Source organism: Nelumbo nucifera, chromosome 1, assembly GCF_055504915.1.
Source record: "Nelumbo nucifera cultivar China Antique chromosome 1, China Antique-T2T, whole genome shotgun sequence".
NCBI lineage: Eukaryota > Viridiplantae > Streptophyta > Magnoliopsida > Proteales > Nelumbonaceae > Nelumbo > Nelumbo nucifera.
The window spans coordinates 125541298-125562993 of NC_142649.1; the positions used below are offsets into that span (position 1 = coordinate 125541298).

The 21696-nt window shown below is 34.3% G+C and overlaps 2 protein-coding genes across 2 annotated transcripts; both read right to left on the bottom strand.

Annotated features, from left to right (window-relative positions):
• Positions 1-5563: 5563 nt before the first annotated feature.
• On the bottom strand, positions 5564-7583 carry LOC104609764 (P34 probable thiol protease-like). Its single transcript, XM_010276146.2, has 5 exons — positions 7027-7583; positions 6693-6925; positions 6378-6506; positions 6001-6251; positions 5564-5832 (listed from the first exon to the last, which is right to left on the bottom strand). The coding sequence occupies exons 1-4, from the start codon at positions 7505-7507 to the stop codon at positions 6021-6023; spliced, it is 1074 nt and encodes a 357-aa protein (XP_010274448.1). The 5' UTR covers positions 7508-7583; the 3' UTR covers positions 5564-5832; positions 6001-6020.
• Positions 7584-16186: 8603 nt separating this feature from the next.
• LOC104609765 (P34 probable thiol protease-like) lies at positions 16187-18180 on the bottom strand. The gene is made up of 5 exons (XM_010276147.2): positions 17567-18180; positions 17247-17476; positions 16913-17041; positions 16524-16774; positions 16187-16375 (listed from the first exon to the last, which is right to left on the bottom strand). The coding sequence occupies exons 1-4, from the start codon at positions 18051-18053 to the stop codon at positions 16544-16546; spliced, it is 1077 nt and encodes a 358-aa protein (XP_010274449.1). The 5' UTR covers positions 18054-18180; the 3' UTR covers positions 16187-16375; positions 16524-16543.
• Positions 18181-21696: the final 3516 nt, after the last annotated feature.

Sequence of the window (21696 nt, forward strand, 5' to 3'; positions counted from 1 at the left end):
TTAGCTGTTTTTACTATTTTATCATTTAACATATGTAGTTATTGAAATATTGAAGTAGTATTTTATTTTTTTAATGTTAAATTTCTATTTCTTTAATAACATTTATTTGAATAATCTGGAAACTGATAATTTATACTGTTTGAACATAATTTCGTGATGAATTTTGTACAAAAATAAAACTATTAATAATATGAATATTATTAAATCTATTGTAATTATTTTTAGTGTTTTGAATAAATGTTTTAATGTTTATAGTATTATTACATAATTTCATTATTAATTTTGTATAAATATTAAATTATTATTAATTTGAATATTATGTTATTACTTTTTTATTTTAAGATTTTTTTATTTTATTGCATATTTTCGTTATTTTAAATATTTAAAAGGGTAAAATACAAAAACCTCCCCTAAAGTTTCTAATAATCATAAAAATCTTCCTTATAGTTTCATTTGAGCAAAAACCTCCATTAAATGTTTAAATAATTAGACAAAAATTTCCCTTCCGTCAATAACCCAGACGGAAAACATCACTATTTACGAAATTACTCATCCACATTTACGAAATTGCCCTTATCACACCCAAATCCGGGGAAAATCGACGCTTGACAACACTATTAACATTCCAAACATCACCCTAATATTTAAACGTTGAACAACATCAATTTCTGAACCCGGTAAATTAACAACATATCAAATCTGAACTTAGCTCTTTATTGCCATATGAACGTTATACTCTTTGGCGAAGACGAAAGGGACGATCCCTTGAGGGAGCTCGACATGTAAAATTGCGATGTGGAGGAGATGGCCTCGTAAGCCAATAGCAATGGAAGCCGCAACTATTACTGTTGGGCCCGTTAGAAAACGCATGACCATGATGAACGCTGCAATCAAGGTTCCCACATGCCGGAGCACCATAACTAAACTGGTGCAGTTTCAGTCATGGAGACCTTCCGATAACTGAATCGGTGCATTGTCAGTCATGGAGCCGACCACACAAGACCAGGAGGACCACAAGAAACGTGATGGTTGGTCCCATATGTCGGTTTTCTTAACATTTTTTGTCTTAGTCATTGATGAAAGGAAGGTATTTATTGAATTTTTAAAAAATAGAGGGGAGGTTTTTGCTAAAATGAAACTATAGGGAAAGTTTTTATGATTGTAAGAAATATTAAGGAAGGTTTTTGTATTTTACCCTTATTTTAAAGTTTAATAGAGATAATTTGGAGAGAAATTTTATAATTTAAACTTTTTTTAGATAGAATTTTATAATTTTATAATTTTATAGTTTAAACATATGGGTAAGAGAGAGATTTTAGATAAATTTTCATGAGGAATGAGAGCATCTCATTGGTTCTTTAAAAAATGACATGGAATAAAAAAATAAAAAATTCAAAAAAATGACAAAATTTCTTGACCACATTGTTTTAATATATATACTAGTGGGGACCCATGCGATGCACGGGATTTATTAAGCGAAAGATAAATAATAGAAATTATCATTTACTAAAATACCCTTATAATTTCATGGATTTACTAAAATCTACCCTATAGTTGGCATTTTACTAATACACCACTTACAATTTGCAATGGAAAATGATAGTGTTGACCCTAATGTTCATTTAAATAAATTATAAAAATATCATTTTTTCCCTTAATAAGACAGATAACCACTATATTGGCTATATTTAGCCGACTTTGTTTTTTGTATAAAAAAGTGTTAAGGGTATTTTTGGAATAAAAATTCATGGGCCTAATGGAAAAAAAACACTCCTTTATGAAAGGTCGATTAAGTAAAAAAGTTGTAAAATATATGGGATGTTTTAGTAAAATGAAAACTATAAGGTAGGTTTAAGTAAATATATGAAACTATAAGGTGTGTTCTAGTAAATGACCCTAATAGAAACACATAAGAATATACAATTGTTTTATATTTTCAACTTTTTAAATAATTAATAATTATCCATATTTTATATACTACTTTTAATGAACTTTTTATAATACAAAAATAACAATAATTCATTTCAGTTAGTTTTATTCATCAAACTTATGAAAATGACCAACCCAATCAACTCAACTCGAGTTGGTCGATTTTCTAGTATTTTATGTCGGCTTTGATTCAAAAAATTCCCAATTCGACCAAGTTGGATCAATTTCACTTTGGCCATTTGTAAACCAAACAAAATTGAAAAACCTAACCATGGATATATATTAATATTTTATATTTTAAATATGAAAAAGTGAGGAATTTCCCATATTTCTTAGTCTAAAATGTTTTATATCATAAATCTAATTTTTAAATTTATTCTTTTTAATAATAGCACTGTAATTTTTAAAATTAAATTAAATTTTTAAGTTTAAATCTTTTGGACCGACTGACCTTTTGTGAAAGCCGACCCAAACCGATATAACTTCAGTGGGTCAGTTTTCAGAAAAGGTCAATCGGTTTCAGCTGACCAACTCCCCAACTTGACTAGGTCAATTTAATTGGCCAAATAGCCTATGGCCGGACTGAACCAACTCATGAACACTCAAAATTTTAGCTAAATTAATAGTCATATATTTGATAAATAACAATATTTTAATCTCCAATAATTATTGAAAATTTATAGTGAATGAATAAAGTACATAATTGATTCATGTCATTGTGGTGTGTTTTTGTGTAATACCCTTAAACTGGACACTTATGAGACTCGTGTTAGTTTAGAATCTTCACAGCTGTTGGATAGATCTGGGAAGATTTATCCTGTCAATGCTAACACTAATGTGCCACCAAGTTGGTTGGGGTGGCTTGTCTCAGCTGCCAGGGTGAGACCTGAGGTACATGTAGTGTGGGTTTTCTTGAAACCCTAAACCAGACCAAAATTTCAGTATTGCCCTAGACCTTGGAAATAGATGGGCAAAACTGGAATGTTACACCTGACACCTAGACTCGATTATGATACTGCACTAGGTGTCGGATTGGGCTATCTTTGATATGCCAATCAGTGAGATCCTTAGAGGGGGTCAAAACCTGAGTATGTTGGGACAGTTCGAGAATTCATTTGAGTGGGTGATCATAGTGACAAGACCAACCCCTTTGTCAGACAAAGTGAATGATCAGGGATGCACTCTCTCTGATGGAAACCAAAACTGTCGGTAGTCGATTTCAACCGTTGAAATTTGTTTTGAATATATATATATATATATTATGGTTTCAAAATGTTTGCAACCGATTTAGAGGTCATCTCTTGTCGGGCAGTGTTTGATCATTATGGGCTGAGATGTTAAGTGTAAGACCATTGAGGATAATACCTGATGGGCTAATCTTGCATCTGCCCACAGTCCTTGGGTTTTTATAAGGTGGCTTGACCCAATGACCATTTAGTGTAAATGTTGGGCCCATTAAGAGCCCATGGTGATGGACTCAGGGGTTCACTGTTTCCTACAATGAATTCGGCCAGGTCTTGTAACAGATGCTGGGCTGAACCCATGTGACTGATGTGTAGATCAATGTTTGGGTTCCACGCCATATAAGGATAACCAACTTAGCAGCAGTTGGAAAGTTAAGTGAGCACATGGGCCTAAAGCCCAATTCGAATTAGCTTAATAAGATTAATTGATTAGGGGTGGTTCTAGGATTTAGATCAACAGATAGGATAAGGGATTATCCCTATCCACTTAGAGAGTCCAGATCCAAATAAAGATTTGGATCAAGAAACTCCTAATTTGATTAAGAAGGCTGATCTTTATCTACGGATAAGATAAGGGATTATCCTTATCAGTTAAAGAGTCTAGGCCTTGTAACAAAGGCTAGGCTGAACCCATGTGGCTGATGTGTAGATCAATGTTTGAGTCCCACGCCATACAAAGAGAGCCAACTAGGCTGCTTAAGAGGTTAAGTGAGCATATAAACTTAATGGGCCTAAAGCCCAATTTCGAACTGGGTTAATTAGATTAATTAAATAGGGGCGGATTTGGGTTTGGATTAGCAGATAAGGATAAGAGGATAAGTCTTATCCACTTAAAGAGTCCAGATCAAAATAAAGATTTGGATAAGGAAACTCCTAATTTGATTAGGATTAAGCTGATCTTGAACTGCAGATAAGATAAGGGATTATCCTTATCACTTAAAGAGTACAGATCCAAATAAAGATTTGGATCAGGAAACTCCTAATTAGATTAGGAGCTTGTCTCTTTAAGGCTATAAATAAGAGAATAGGGTGGACATGAAAAATACACCACAACAATCTACATAGTTCTTCCCTGTTTTTGCCGCCCCTATCTAGTTCGATCTCCACTTGTGGGAGTAATCAAGAATTGTTCTTGATATTTCTTCTTGGTAGAAGAAGCAATCTAAAGTCGTGCTCACCAGCCCTCTACTCCATTCTTGCTGAATAATTCGGTTCTTGCTGAAGAGCCGTCCTATTGAGCCTGTTTCATCTCATACTGTGTTATGTTCAGTAGAAGCAGGTTTTGGTTATTTCCTTGGGTGTAAACACCTTCATTGGGAGTATATCCCTCTCCTCCCTTTTGGTTATTTCCTTCGTATCAAGTATATCCCTCTCCTCCCTTTTAGTTTCAGATCTGGTTGGTTTGGTTCAAGATTGATCATTGAAAATGTAATTTTCTAAAATAGGGAATGCGATTCCCAGATGGGAGAGAAAAGAATTTTTGAAATTTTGCCCAACCTTCCTCCAGGGTTCGGTCATCCTTATGATGAATCTCTCATCCCTTCAAAACTCTCTCCTAATTAGTTTAGGAGGTTGATTTAAAGAAGACTATAAATACGAGGTGAATTCCTCAGTTTTAACCCACAACAACCTGTAGAATTCTCTTCTATTCTTGCCATCCCTACCCAGTTCGATCTCCTCTTGAGGAATAGATCAAGAAAGGTTCTTGATATTATTATTTGGTTGAAGAAACAATTGAAAAACGTGCTCACCAGCCCCTGTTTGATTGTTGCTAAAGAATCTTAGTTCTTACTGAAGAGCCATCTTGTTGATCCTGTTTCATCACACACTGTGTCATCTTCAATGGAAGTGGGTTTTGGTCTTCTCCTTGGGCGTGAATACCTTCATTGGGAGTTACTGCTACTTCGTATCAGGTATATCCCTCTCCTCCCTTTTGGTTTCTGATTTGGTCCAGTTTTAGGTTCAAGATTGATCATTGAAAATGCAGTTTTCTAAAATAGGGAATGCGATTCTCAGATAAGAGAGAAAAATTTTTGAAATTTCGCCCAACCTTCCTACAGAGTTTAGCCATCCATATGATAGATCTCTCATCCCTTCACTTTCACCTCAATACGTCCACATCAACACATCGGGTTGGCAGAATTATATCACTTGATGTGTCTAGTTTTAGGTTTGAATAATATATAATCGCTTTGATTCTATTCTCACATTTATTTTTCTTTCCATTCATTCATTTCAGCATTATGTCTTTCTACTATTCTCTCACTTTTGGATAATTAATTTGCTAGCTACTTGACTTCCTTAAGTACTCTGCCACACGAACAAACATTAATTGCTGATTTGCTGGCCTCACAATTGTTTAATCAAATCTTCTTCCTTGCCTAACAAGGTAATGAGAAGTCACATTTATATTATAATATGCAGCTATAGAATACAAACATTTAGATACTCCAACACCGTACAAAGCTTGCATTTTGGAAATGCATGCTAATCAACATTACTGCTTTTTTATTTATTTTACACAAATGTACGAGATGGCTATTGAGAGTGCCAAATATCCAACTTCACACCGTACGTACATGCTTTATTTTCATTATTCTCTATTTGTTTATTATTATAAGTTTATAACCAGCCACGCTCCTGGAGTCTCCATATGTTTCTACAATGAAAGTCAGAATGCAAAAATTAGTATTCAATTAACATTCCTGATCAGAAAGCTTCAATTCCCACTAAATAAATACAAGGAAATGGTCGATTCATGATATATTTATTGAAGATACACAAGAATAAATTAAAGAAGAAAAATGGAGGGAATTAAAAATTCAACCTGTGAGATAACGCCAATCTTCACACTTTGGTGGGATAGCAAGCCCAGTAGTTGATGTTACATACTCCATATGGCAATATATGGTTTCTTTCTATCAATATATATCCAGACATCCCCCAAGAAGTTCCCCATGAGTTTTTCACTATCCAGAAATCTGTGCCATCTGCTGCTGTTCCATACCCAACTAGCAAAACTGCATGATTTATGTTTCCTGGATCATTTGTTGGGCAACTTACTCCTCTGTATATTCCCTGGTCAATTAATATGCATTTGTTACTAAACTTTCTTCAAGTAGTACTCTATGCATATATAGAAATCTTGGTTAGTCCCCTCTCCTCACAGCAAGTTTGGATTTTTAGGTGGCAAATATAACTTACACTCTTGTATGATTGAAAATCTTGTAAAGCCAAAATGGCTACACTAACTGGTTGTTGGTAGACTTGACAAAGGATAGACTCCTCATCTATATCCACCCATTGATAGCTATTGATCGTTGCTGTTTTAGGCTGTCAACCAAATAACAAAAGGATGAATCGATCTCTTAAATAATTACTCAGTAAATGAATTAAACCAAATCAATAAAAACCAAATTAGTTGTAAAAATATTGTTATTCAAAATTTAAGTTTCTTAAATCTTTTAGCCATAACGACATTAATCAAATGAACAAGAAATGGTTTAAAAGAATGCTAACCGCGTTGGTGTTGCAGACTCCTTCTCTACCAGTATAAGGATACTGGGATTGAGTAGCTATACCCCCATGATTAATGACCCACTGGAATGCCCTATATGGCATACCTCCATTACAAGCGGAATCGTATGAATCGCAGTCCACGAGTTCTTGTTCTGAGAGGCTTAGAAGGTTTTTAGTGACTATGGCGTTTATTCCCTCTATGGCTCCTGTTGTAGAGAATGCCCAACAGCTCCCTGCATGCCAATAATGAAGGGTTGAAGATTGAACATTCTAACGACTAATTGCGCATGGAGATAGAGGAATTAATTAAATGAAAAAGAAAATCAAAACATACCACAGCTTCCCTGATTTTTAACGGTGGTTACAGCTCCCTTGTACCTCCAATCCCAGGACAAAGGATGTGTGCATGTTGAGTTCAATCTCTTTGCACTTGCCTCGAACATGTTCTCTTGACGAGGATCCATCTTAGAAAGATAATTCCGACTGAACTCCTCAAAACTCAAGTCTGAGAATTGATTGAGCCCCGCAGTATGATCAGATGGATTTCTCTTGGAGTTCCAATCAATTACATGGGCCAAGTTGCTTTGAAATATCTTGAATCTCCGTTGTTTATCCTCTAAGTTGTTGTACACCTTTCTATGTTTCTCCATCCATCTCTCAAAGAGCAAAGCAAGCCCCTCCTCTGAGATTACTTCATCAGGGTCAGAACCCACGATGGAATACTCACTGGGGAGCTGGCTTAAACTTGGGCTCACAATGGACAAGGCCACCAACAAGGAAACAACGAAGATCAACTGGGTTTTGAGACCACCCATTGAACACTAACGTGTGAATAACTATAATATGATCAATCAACCAAAAAGAGGAGTTCTGGTTGTTTTATGTTGTTTCTGCTGCTATATATAGAGCAACTCGATAATCCCTCCACCTCCCATTTAATCTTTCCAGCGGACATTGTCACATTCATATATAATTAATAATCTTGTACTATTTTCATAATTTCAGAGAGCTTCGCCATGGATTAATGTCTTATTGACGTCACTTCTTCCTTGTAGGTAAAGTCTCATTATTTTGCAAACTTTAGAATAATATTAAAGTTTTTGTCATTTTGGTATTAAATACGGGCTATAGATTTGGGGGGAACAACGTAACCTAATGTCTTTTTATTTATTTATTTATTTATTTATTTTTTGGTAACATAAGAATATTCTATTTTTTAAGACTTGGAGTGCTAGAATACGTTATGCTATGAGAGTTTGGATCTGCTGACCACAATACATTGCTGACCACAATACATTGCTATGAGAGTTTGGATCTGCAAACATGTATACATCAGAACAGTTTAATTTCCTACGACTATTACAGCTTACAGGTTTCATCTATAGGACCAATCACCAATCACAGATTGAGCTCGAATTTATGCTATATTTGATTTGAAGGAAAAGGTACGGAAAGGAAGGGAAAAGTAGGAAAACTTTTACAGGTTTCCCTAATTTTCCCTACTATTTCCTTCAAACCGAGCACAGCCTTAGGGAATAGGGTTTGGTTTTAAATGAGCCCATCTTACCATGAAAATGTGGGGTATGAGAATTATTAGCCAATTAGAAAAAAAAAACTGATAAACAGCTTTATATTCTACTCTAATTAATTAGTGCAGTGAAACCAATTATATTCCCTCTGTATTAGTAATTACATGGTGGGTTGGGCAATGGCATTACATAATCGATGGATATGTCTATTATCATTTCACACTTGTAAATGCAGCTTAGAATGCCCCATACGACACATATTATTGCAACCTTTAATTTATACTAATGATGAATTGAGAGTTCAATGGACCACCTTGTCCTCCTGATTTCTTATCAATTGTGTTACTTGAATGACTCTTTACAAACAATGAGATTGAATGAAAGCCTCGCTTCTTGATTGGCATTCAAAACCCCTCTCTCTCTCTCTACACATTGAAGAAGATGATCTAGTTTTAATTTTAAAATATTTGCAACTGTCAGTTCTGCAAACTGCACGTTAGCTAGCTTGTTTTATTATTTTAATGTTGGATGAACATAGAAAATTAGATTGTATGCATCTCAGTTCAGATATCGAACTTACTTTTTAATTAAATAATTAAGCATTAAAATAAAGGCAAATTGAGGGCACCTTAGAAGCTCAAACCACTCACTGTTTCACCTTGACAGTTGAGAATGTGGATATTAAGCCTAATCCAGTAGATTCCTCATGAGACAACTTTTATATAGAGCTTGTGAGATGAATTTAGTCTTTCAGTTTTCGATTCAATCAGTTTTCTGCGCATGATATTCACTCTACCATGGGATTAAAAAACTTTGACATATATATAATAGGGGCAACTTGGGCCGGGTTGGCCCGAACCCAACCCGAAAAAGTCGGGTTGGGTTGGGCCGGGTTGATGATCGGGTTAGGGTTAGGGTTGAAATTCTTGAACCCGACCTTAGTTTGGGTTGGGTTAGGGTTGACCCCTCGAGCAACCTAACCCAATTCGAACCCGACCCCCTATAGTACTAGACTACTAGTCTACAACTCTACTACATATTGTCATATATATATATATATATAGGGGGGGGCTATACAACTATCATGTATCTAAACAAATCAGTGTGTATATACATACTATCATGCCTTTCTTTAAGTTATTCACAGGTACTTGACTACTTGTCTTTTCCTTTTGTCTTGTAATTTTTATGTGTGATCTATCAAATAAATTCAAATTATTTGTTTGATCTTATGAATTGTTATTAGGGATTTTATTTCATAATTTTATTTTACATTTCATTATTGTTGATTTCATGAATTTATATTTTTGAGAAAAATTCTATCATAGGTCATAACTCATGATAAATAAATACTTATTTTTCTACTAGATTTTAAGAGATGGGAAGGTTGGGTTAGGCCCAACCCGAGCCCAACCCAACGCGAAGTTGACATCGGGTTGGGTTAGGGTTGAAGGAATTAATTAGGGTTAGGGTTAGGGTTGAATAGGTCGGGTTGAAGGTCGAGTTGGGTTAGGATTACGGTTAGAGGTTTAGAACATAGGGTTGGGTTAAGGTTGTCCTCAACCCGACCTAACCCGGCCCGACTTACAGCCCTAATATATAGGAGGTAACTTAATTATAATCAATACTTTTTTACCTTTGGCGAGAATCTGTTTTAGTAGGGTATATATATTTTCCCTTTTCTTGGCAAAATAAAAAAATCTGAAATATTGTAACTGTGTATTTGAATTTATGATACATATACAATCTTGTGGGTGTACCCAATGTCCATTATATATTCTTTGCAGCAATTGCTTGAGAGTTTAGAACAAAGTAATATAGATATTTAAAGCAGTTAATATAATAATATGCACTTCTCATATTTGTATCTGATTGGATGTGCTTGGTTCTTTGGTTAGACAGATATAAGTTGATGAATTGATCTGAAATACAATTAAATATTTCTTTAGGGCTCTTTTCCCTGTGATGGTTCTGTCTCATACTGCCATATAATGGGTATTACTTCCATGGCTCACGGGATATAAATTATGATGTATATTAGTTTAGATTATATAACATCTTATAAGTACAATATGACTAGAAACTATTGGGTACTTGTGTTGACTTGACTAATTTTCATTTTTTATAGGTAATCAGAACATGACAATTTTAAATCATATTATACCATGAGTGCTTTTACATGAACGTAATCTGCATTAAATATTTTGAAGAAGCAATTAAAGGTGTATAGTCCATCCACCAAAATTGGCATGATCATATAATTTTAAAGCATTTCATTTTTTACTTGGTTTACCATCAAGTTCAGCTTAATTAGGTCAGGTTTCCTGAAGTTTTAGATGGTGTTTGGTACGGTTTCTAGTTATTCGATAAACAGTGCCAGTTCATGGCTATGTAGGTGTTTGTCCCAAAATGTTATTTTGTAAGTCTGTTTATTAGATAAACGTTTGTCTTGGTTTACGAGTAAATCAACCGTTAGAAAAAGTTTTATTTTAACATTTCTCCCAACATCAAGGTGTTTATTTATTGTTCCTCTTATGTGGCTCAACTAACAGTAGAAAAGTAGACAAACGTTTATCAACCACTTTTCCTCTGTTTTAAAGATAAATCAAACACAAACATTTATTAAATAAACAGAAATCATACCAAACATCCCCTTAATGTGTTTGTCGTATATCAATAAAATTAGTCATGTTCGTGTTGCTCAAGATAACCTGTTGAATCTCTAAAAATATATATTTGACATGGCCACTTCACCAAACAGAACTTAGGAGACTCGGTTTTCTGTTTTCTATAAATAGAATCTATCACAATCAAGAATAATATGATTGCTTACATAATAATATTAGGATTTATAATATTGAGAAGATGAGGATGAAGACATCTTATATAGTAATGAATTGATAGAGTTTGAGTTTGGAATGCAATATGACTTGATTAGAGCAGCTAATTATAAGTGCTTCACATGTTTTTTGTACATAAGCTATACAATCTTATGATCTTCTCATAACACCGTAAAAAATATTTTGTTATCATATAATTTTAGATAAGAAAATGTTTACAAGTAAACATGTCATCACTTGGCATGTATTACTGCCCGTTTGGGAGGGCTGAGGCGCATGTGTATTAAAGTACAGACAATTTATTTGCAAAACTCAAAATTTAAAACTCTTGTTATGCTTAAGTCTTGAGTCATAATCAGACCAGCTTTGAATGCTTTTACCTTTATAATTTCAGTTATTAATTTAAGCAATTATTTTTTTGTTAGTGGTAATTTCATAATAGAATATAATTTTACAACCATGACATATCACTCTTATTTATTAAACTTGGTATATTTTAAATTTTGAGAACTTTCACTTGATCATTAAGTTTGCTGAGATATGCATGTATATTTTAATTATTCTTCGATTTTTCAATACTTCCAGGGGATATTCTAGTAGTTTACATTTTACATAAAGTCATAAATTATTAAAATACATGTTTCCATTGTATCTAAACCTTTATTACCAAAAAAAATGTATCTACAACATTAAATTGCCTCTTGGATATCTTATTATATATGTCAATTTCCATGTTATATTTATGAATATCTTAATTTTCCCACTGTATATCCATGTGCATCCAAAGCATATTCAAATATGTTTATTTAAATTTCCTCTTTGATATTCTTTGTGTTTTCAGATACTTTGAATTTTGTACCTAATTTTGCATCACATAAATAAAGTCAATGTCCCTATTAAGTAAAAATGGTGTGCTACGCCAGTGCTAAAGATTCTTATAATGGTGTGCAACACAACACAAGGGTTTGAATCCTCTTTCAATCCCTTTTATTGTGTATATTTCTTCTTAAGGGAGGGGTTGCAATGGAGTGTGTGTGATGGTGACTCACAAGTCACAATTAAAGCATTTGATCAGTATTACACCTTCAATTCTCCTTTGGGTGCTTTGGAAGGAAAGGTGAAATCATATTCTTGAAGCTAAAGGTTTTTCTACCCATTCTCTCATTACAAAAATTTCTAAACGGTTAATGGACCTATATTCTATATAATAAGTTCCAAGAGAGAAAGGCAGAGATCTTGCCAGGAATGGCAATGGGGCGGGGCAGGGACGGGGAGCCTCTATGATAATTTAATTAAATATTTATTTTAATCATAGAATTAAAGAGATTGAAATCAAAAGTGGTAGCTCCTTACTTGGTGAAGCTATGATTGGTAATGTGCATCTTCCATGAAATTTAACATATAACATGAGGAATGTAACTTACAATCTAAGTTCATGCATATTCTTAGAGATTGTAATATATGTATTGAATTCCTAGTAAATCTGGGAGTGGAAGAGGAGAGATTCATAGTTTTTTGAGGAAAGGATCTCCTTCCTTACTATTCTTAGGAAGTTGATTAGGGAAGATAATATGTGTATTTCTTATCTTTGCATTGATTAGTGTGATGGCCTCTTGTTTTGGTTTGCCTTTGTTTGTTGATGTATAGTGTTTTCGTATATCCTTGTATTTCTTGTTTTAATTAGTTTCTTCCTTGTAAGGGCATGGGTTGAGTGTGAAAGGGAGTGTTATGTGCATCTGGGTTAGGGGCAAGGGGAAGCTACATCCTCTCTATAATCTTTCTCCTCCTTTTGACAATGGTTCATACAATTTTAAGGTGGCTGTCCTTTCACTTGGAGTAAAGTGTGGGGTTAAAAATGTATATTGTTTCTTATAAAATATATAATATATATTTAATAATATACATATATGCTTAATTGTGTTTGGGTATTGGTACCTTAGGCTCTGTTTGGAAGGAGTATAAATACAAAAAAGCACAATACAAAATTACAAATACATACAAGATAATACAAAATACAAGGTTTTGCATTCTATTTGTATCTGTACTCTTTCTAAACTGGGCCTTAAGAATAAAACCAAAACCCTATAGGTTTTGATAAACAGGTCTTCCTAGAGTTATGACAAGTCAAGTATCCGAAAATTCCTGCAAAATTTCCATCCCTAGGTTTTAGCCTTATTAGTGTTTTCTTTATCAAGTTTGGATTCAATCTACCCTAGTCCACTCCCCAAACATGCCAAATATAATTTTGTAAGATTAAACTCATTGTTTGAACAAATCCCACTTTTGAGGGGACATACATCAGGGTGAATTATTAACCATATTTTGTTGTTTCATATTGAAAGGAATTACTTCTATAGCCACACTTCAAGAATTTAAAATTAAGAGTAATTATCTAATGCCTTCTCTCACTTTATTGACAATGCGCAAGACTTCCATAACTTCTAGATGCCTCCAACGTAGAGCTGTCGATGGACAATGAAATCTGATACTTATTCAACATGCAATCCAATTTTTATATTTATATATATTCCTAGTATTCTATATACTTTGCGTATTCTAATACATCAAAGGTATAATTGGATGTTAAAAGCTACAAACTTTTATAATTTCCTTAAAACCTAATTTAACTTTCACTAAATTAAATTATCAAAATCATTAATTATTGTTCAAAAATTATAGTAAATATTAAAATTACTGAAAATACAAAAAATAAATTTATATTTATTGAAACTAATTTTCCACTAAAAAATTATTCAAATTATTTAAATATTATGTGATAATATCATTAAATATTAATAAATTGACCCAAATTACTGTAAATATCAATAACTATTTATTTCTAAAAAATTATTGATACTATCAAAATTAACGAGACACTATAAGAAAAACCAGCTAAACCGGTGGTTTAAAAAACCTCTGGCCTATGGTTTTGGCATGTTTTAAAGAGATCGATGAGGTCTGATCGGGCATTTGGAGTGTAAGAAGTGGGTTAAAGAGGAGACTGAGCAAAAATTGGATGTTGACATTTACCAACTCTCTCTCTCTCTCTTTCCTTACAAATTAAAAGAATGCCACTCTCTCCTACTAATTCTCTCTCCCTTTCCTTTCAAATTACAAGAATGCCACCCTCTCTCCTACCAACTCTCTCTCTCTCTTTCCTTACAAATTACAAGAATGACATTCTCTCTCCTACCAACTCTCTCTCTTTTTTCCTTACAAATTACAAGAATGCCACTCTCTCCTACCAATTCTCTCTCTTTTTCCTTATAAATTACAAGAATGTCATTTTCTCTCCTCCAACTTTGTCTCTCTCTCTATCTCTCTATCTCTCTTGCTTTTTTTCTTAGATATTATAAGAATGCCACTCTCTCTCCAATTGAGGGAGACATCGGCTCGGCATCTCGGCTACTAGGGGACTTGCAATTAAAGGTAGCAGAGCTCGAGCTCAACAACACCTTGGCCACTAAGGGAGACCTTTGCTCAACACCTCGACAACTGAGGGAGACCTCAGCTCGGCACCTCGTCAATTAAGGGAGACCTCAATTCAACACCTTGCCTGTTAAGGAAACCTCAGCTTGACATTTCAATAGCTGAGGGAGTCCTCAGCTTGGCACCTCGGAAATTAAGGGAGACCTCGGCTCAGTACCTTGATTGCTAGGGAGACCTGCAATCCAATTTTTATATTTATATATATTCCTAGAATTCTATATACTTTTCGTGTTCTAATACATCAAAGGTATAATTGGATGTTAAAAGCTACATACGTTTATAATTTCGTTAAAACCTACATCAGAGGTATTATAATTTAACTTTCACTAAACTAAATTATCAAAATCATTAATTATTGTTAAAAAATTATAGTAAATATTAAAATGACTGAAAATATAAAAAATAAATTTATATTTATTGAAACTAATTTTCCACTAAAAATTATTCAAATTATTTAATTATTATGTGATAATATCATTAAATATTAATAAACTGACCCAAATTACTGAAAATATCAATAACTATTTATTTCTAAAAAATTATTGATAATATCAAAATTAATGAGACACTATAAGAAAAACCTGCTAAACCGGTGGTTTAAAAAACCTCCGGCCTAGATGTGTCTAGGATGGTGGTTTTAACAAAACCGTCGGCCTTGATTGAAATTAAGTAAAAATCCAAATATACAGGCAGTTTTATAAATTAAACCGGTCATTAACCAATACCGAACCGGCCGATCCAAAATTACAAAAAAAAAATTGAAAAGCGGCACCACTAATGTCGTCTTTGTAAAAATGCTTTTATAAAAGTACTTCCATAAAAGTGCTTTTGCAAAAGTACTTTTGTAAAAATGCTTTCATAAATGTACTTTTATAAAAGTACTTTCATAGAAGTGTTTTTATAAAACTATTTTCATAAAAGTACTTTTGTAAAAGTGCTTTTGTAAAAGTTCTTTCATAAAAGTGCTTTTTTGAAAGTGCTTCCATAAAAGTGTTTTTATAAAAGTACTTCCGTAAAAGTACTTTTGTAAAAGTGACTTCATAAAAGTGCTTTTGGAGACATTTTAGGAGACATTTTAGGAGGGGATAAGGGAGAAAGGAGAGAGCGTTAAAGAGAAATGAGAAGGGGAAATGGGAGAATAGAGCTGCGTGACGACATGGCATACGTCCATAATATAGTATGGAATTGGTAGAAAGGTTTTGTGTTGCCATTGCATTTTGGGTTGATTAATAATACAAATTTATGAGAATTATGCGTTGCCCCTTTCCGGCGGCTTCGTAGTCGAACTCTTTTTCATTATATCATCTATTAGGGGTACTTATAACTTCCTGCAGGAATCTATGTTCATTTTTTATCCTTTAATTTCCTGCTTATTCTTCCCAATCATTCATTTCATCATTGTTTTTCTACTGCACCCACTCATTGGATAGTTGCTACTTGACTTCCCTACAGCATTAATTCTACCATGAACAAATATTAACTGCTGGCCTCATCACAATTGTTAAATCAAATTTCTTAGTTACTTACCCAAGTGTCATTTTCATATATCATCTTCTTCTTTGCACATCCTATATATTCTAATTTTATATAAGCAACTCTCTCCAAAGATAAAACAAGGTAATGAGATTATATTATAATATGCAACTATATATAATACATACATCAATTTAGATACACCAGCAACACTTTACAAAGCTTGCATTTTGGAAATGCATGCAAACCAATATTACTGCCTTTTTATTTACTTAATTTACACAGATACGATCGAGAGGGTTATAACCAGCCAGTCAGCCACGCTAGCTCCTGGACTACTCTCCATATGTTCCTACAATGAAAATCAGAATGGAAACAAAATTAGTACTCAATTTAGTAATTTGCATTCCTTAGAAAGCTTCCCAGTACTAAATAAATGCAATGAATGATCGATTACGAATAAATTAAAGAAGAAAAATGGAGGGAATTAAAAATCCAACCTTTGAGATAACGCCAACCTTCACACTTTGGCTGGGTAACAAGCCCAGTAATTGATGTTACATACTCCATATGGCAATATATGGTTTCTTTCTATTAATATATATCCAGACATCCCCCAAGAAGTTCTCCATGAGTTTTTCACTATCCAGAAATCTGTACCATCTGCTGCTGTTCCATATCCAACTATCAAAACTGCATGGTTTACGCTTCCTGGATCATTTGTTGGGCAACTCACTCCTCTGTATATTCCCTGGTCAATTAATATGCATGTTTTTAGTGGAGTTTTTTTTTTTTTTTTTCCAAATAATAATCTATGCATATAAAGAGATCTGGGTTGGTCCTCTCTTCACAGTAAGTTTGGCTTTTTTAGGTGGCAAATGTAACTTACACTCCTGTATGATTGAAAATCTTGTAAAACCAAAATGGCTACACTGACTGGTTGTTGATAGACTTGACAAAGGATAGACTCCTCATCTATATCCACCCATTGATAGCCATCGATCGTAACTGTTTTGGGCTGTCAACCAAATAACAAATGATGAATCGATCTCTTAAATAATTATACTTAGTAAAAGAAAACCAAATCAATAAGCCAAATTCGTTTTGGTGTTATAGATTAATAGAGGTCCAAAATATAAGTTTCTTCTATCTTTTAGGACTTTAATTTTTGCCCACAACATTTATCAAATGAACAAAAAATTAATGATTTAGAAAAGGCTAACCGCATTGGTGTTGCAGACTCCTTGACCGGAGTATGGATATTGGGATTCGGTAGCTATACCCCCATTATCAATGACCCACTGGAATGCCCTATACGGCCAACCACCATCACAGGCAGAATCATATGAATCACAGTCCACGAGTTCTTGTTCTGAGAGGCTTACAAGGTTTTTAGTGGCTATGGCGTTTATTCCCTCTATGGCTCCTGTTGTAGAGAATGCCCAACAGCTCCCTGCCAACAATAAAGGATTGAAGATTGATTTTGACTGCTAATTGGAGCTAGTGGAGTTAATTAAATGAAAAAAAAAAATTCAAAATATACCACAGCTTCCCTGATTTTTAACTGGGGTTACAGCTCCCTTGTACCTCCAATCCCACGACAAAGGATGTGTGCATGTTGAGTTTAATCTCTTTGCATTTGTCTCCAACAAGTTCTCTTGATGAAGATCCATTTTAGAAAGATGTTTCTCACGAAATTCCTCAAAACTCAAGTCCGAGAATTGGTTGAGCCCCGCAGAATGATCAGATGGATTTCTCTTGGAGTTCCAATCGATTACTTTGGCCAAGTTGCTTTGAAATATCTTGAATCTTCGTCGTTTCTCCTCTAAGTTGTTGTATACTTTTCCATGTTTATCCATCCATCTCTCAAAGAGCAAAGCAACCTCCTCTTCTGAGATTACTTCATCAGGGTCATAACCCAGGATGGAGTATTCACTGGGGAGGCTTAAATTTGAGCTCACCATGGACAAGGCCACCAACAAGGAAACAATGAAGATCAACTGGGTTTTGAGACCACCCATTGAACACATATGTATGGAACTATAATGTGATCAATCAACCAATCGAAAGAGGGATCTGGTTGTTTATATTGTTGTTTCTGCTGTGCTGCAGCCTGCAGCTATATATAGAGCAACTCGATAATCCTTCCACCTCTCATTTAATCTTTCCAGCGGACATTATCACAGTCATAATTAATTATCTTGAGCTATTTATCATAATTTCAGAAAGCTTCGCCTTGGAATATCTTATTGACTTCACTTCCTTGTAGGTAAAGTCTCGTTACTTTGCAAAGTTTAGAATAATATTAAAGTTTTTGTCATTTTGGTATTAAATAGGGGTTATAGATTTGGGGAGCAACCAAATGATTTTTTTTATATTTTTTGGTAACATGAGAATATTCTATTGTTGAAGACTTGGGGTATTAGGATACGTGTACGTTATGTTATGAATCGGAACAGTTTAATTTCATACTGCTATTGCAGCTTACAGGCTTCTTCTATACTAATGTTTGGGTTAGGGTTGGGAGTTCAACAACTCAGAGTACGTTTTGGCTCAACTTACACACCTAATTCTTTGGTTATATTAAAATCTAAATTGATTAGTTCATCTGAAGTTTCTTTTTAGCTCTTTTCTCTGTGAAGGTTCTGACACAATGGGCATCTTCACGACCCACAGGAGATAAATTAGAATGAATATTATTTTAGATTAGCTTCTATAAAAACTATAAAAACTATTGGGAACTTGGGTTGACTAGCTAGACTATTTTTAATTCTTTTTTGGCTAATCAGTATATTACAATTGTAAATTATATAATAGCATGAGCTTTGCTTGAAGAAGCAATTAAGGGCATATATTCCATGGATTTTTTATTTTTATTTTTTTTTTTTAATTTGAAGTAAAGCTGGTAGGCGAATCCATTGAACTTAAGGATCAGTACAGGAGAAAGGTCTCTTACATTAGAAGAATAGACGAAATTTGGCACTCTGACCAATTGTGTAATCCATAACCATTAATAGACCTTTATTTATTTTGCAATAGAGGGGGCTACACTCAACGTAAAAAATAAAAAATATAAATTATTAGAATAGATAATATTATAGTTAGGATGAAAGCTTTTATTTCTCGGAGAGGGATTTACCGGTCAAAGTAGACTTTTTTTAAGCGCAGTCAGCATATTGGTTCTTCACAATTAGGTGTATTTGTGTAAAGGGAGTCTCTTGATTGTAGGGCGACAAGACAGATAATCTTGATCCACGTCACTAGTTTTTCCAGGTATTGGATATACAATAGACCTAGACCCACCATTAAATGGGTCTCACCTAACAAAAGGGAGATCGGGCTCTTCACACCTGGCGCCTCACATGCACATCCTACCATGCATTGGGAACATTTTTCGTACTTATTAATTATTATTCATGTGTAGGCAATTGTTCACTTTCAGTTGCATGTAGGCAATGACACACATATGAAGAAGCTTTGAAAGGGCCTAAAAGCTGATAAGCTAGGATTGGAGTTTCCAAAAATTAGCCCAAAACGGGTTTCTCAAGAATTTTTAGGACGCTATTGGTGCACCCGAGATCCGTCGTCAAACACCCATGGCACCAGTTTAGAGATTTGTAAATTTTTCCAATCCTCACGTAACCTTAAACAATGTAGTACGTGGTGAGGAAGGGGTCGAACTCACAGGGAAGCAAGGACAAATTAAAGGAAAATAGATATGGGATTTAAAGAAAATAAGAACATAAAATTTATTAATGCTGAAATTAAGTGTTCTGAATTAAACAAGGCAATAATTAAAATTCAGAAATTAAAGAACACTAAAATCAACAAAATAAATAAATAAAAATGATCCAAAATTCGGATCTAGTGGCAGTAGCTGTCCGGGAAGACGAATACACACTTTCTCCCACCGTTCAACCCTCGAACCCCTCGAGACACCTTAGACTTGAACCGGACGAATTCTGATTTGCAAAACACACAAACAAACAGAAATTAAATCTAAAAGATTGCCAGAATAAAAATAACATAAAATAAAATAAAGAAAACGAAAGGGATGGTTGATCAAATCCAGTGGCGTTAGTTGTAAATTGGTTGGACTGCTTGCAGGAATCCCTCTTGACAAGATCTAGGCGTCCTTCCTTCTACAACCCTTGAACTTCTTAAGAAACCTTAGCCTTGTGAATTGGGTTAATTGACTAATCCCTTCTCAAGGGCCCCTTGGGTCCTTTTTATAGAGAAATGTGGACGTAATTGGGATTAGAGAGGAAGAGATGGGCAGCTCTTGGGTTTATGCAAAAATATGGGCACCCTAGGGTTTAAGAATGGAGGGTTAGGATTGTTCTAAGGAGATCCTATGGCTAAGAAGAGGAGGAGAGGGTGCCCAATATTATGTAGGGCTGAGATTTTGGGCGCCCAGAATGGAGGGTGGAGATTACAAGGTGAAGATCTAAGGGTATGAGAGGTTGCTAAGGCTTGGATGGTTGAGATTAGATGTTAGAGAGTAGTGGAAGGTGAAGATTTAGCAGTTAGGGGCAAATAGGGTTTGTTAGAGGTGAAGAATGAGTGGGAGGCGCCCTAGGGTTTGCTAAGGAGAGGGAAGTATACTAGTACAGAAGGAGGCGCCTTCCTGTGCTCAATTTTCACAAAAACACCCCCTCTCTTAGATGGAATTCTCACTAACTTCCCAAAATTTGTAGAAAACCTTGTAAATTTCCCATTTTTTACCCAGAATTTGCACAGGGACCCTCAGATGTCACACCATTAAATTTAATTGGAAAAACGGTACATAATAACCAATCTAAGGTCTAAAATACCCCTAAAATGATGCCCTTAAGGCATCAAAATACAGAGTTATCATACCCCCCAACTTAACCATTACTAGTCACTTAGCAATGCAGCCTTAAAATTACACTAAGTAAAGAGATCATTCTCATTGTAAGATCATCCTTGACAAAATTAAACAAGTATCTTGATTCTAGAATTCTCAAACTTTATATAGATCAGTATTGGGTTTAAGGGGTAAAACCCTTCCATTTGCAAACTGTCTCGATAAGCTGAGGTTGATTTTTAAAATCAGGCGGGCATTCTTCTTATCATTTATGACAGTGGATTTCTACCCTTGAACATGATATGCACACACATTTTTATTGCTACTTTTCACCGTTTGACGTGAATCTCAAAACTTGACTTACGTGAAGAGACTCAGTTAATAAGTGTTAGGTAAGTGTCTTTGGCATTCCCTTTCCCATTTGACTCGAATCTCGATACTTAACTTAGGTGAAGAGACCCGGTTACTAAGTCTAGGGTGTCCATTGACCTTTTATTCTCTCTCTCTCTCTCTGTGTCTTATTTTTGTGTGTGTAAAATTCAGCATTGTTCAGGGTAGCCCAATATCTCTATTAATTTGAAGAATCTTTCGTCTGATTTCTCAATCTTTCTCTTCTTATCTTTACAGGGGCAAACTTGAGAGTATTTTCAATTTCTAATCGGTTTCGACAACATTCAAACAAGACCAATTTAACTCCTATCACTTGCTACCAATCTCTACAAAATTCAATATTCTTTTATCAGTTTTCTCAACTTTTTCTGTTCGGGAATCTCTTTTGATTGAAAAAATTTTAAAATTTTCAGTGCAATTTTAATTCTACATATTTAAAGGCTTAGCTTCTCAAT

Excerpts from the sequence above, each read along its gene's own strand:
- LOC104609764 (XM_010276146.2), bottom strand. The coding sequence starts at position 7,507 with ATGGGTGGTCTCAAAACCCAGTTGATCTTCGTTGTTTCCTTGTTGGTG. Across the intron at positions 6,926-7,026 it reads TAAAAATCAGGGAAGCTGTG|GGAGCTGTTGGGCATTCTCT; the intron begins GTATGTTTTGAT and ends ATTGGCATGCAG. Across the intron at positions 6,507-6,692 it reads GAGTCTGCAACACCAACGCG|CCTAAAACAGCAACGATCAA; the intron begins GTTAGCATTCTT and ends TTTGGTTGACAG.
- LOC104609765 (XM_010276147.2), bottom strand. The coding sequence starts at position 18,053 with ATGTGTTCAATGGGTGGTCTCAAAACCCAGTTGATCTTCATTGTTTCC. Across the intron at positions 17,042-17,246 it reads GAGTCTGCAACACCAATGCG|CCCAAAACAGTTACGATCGA; the intron begins GTTAGCCTTTTC and ends TTTGGTTGACAG. Across the intron at positions 16,775-16,912 it reads ATTTTCAATCATACAGGAGT|GGAATATACAGAGGAGTGAG; the intron begins GTAAGTTACATT and ends TTAATTGACCAG.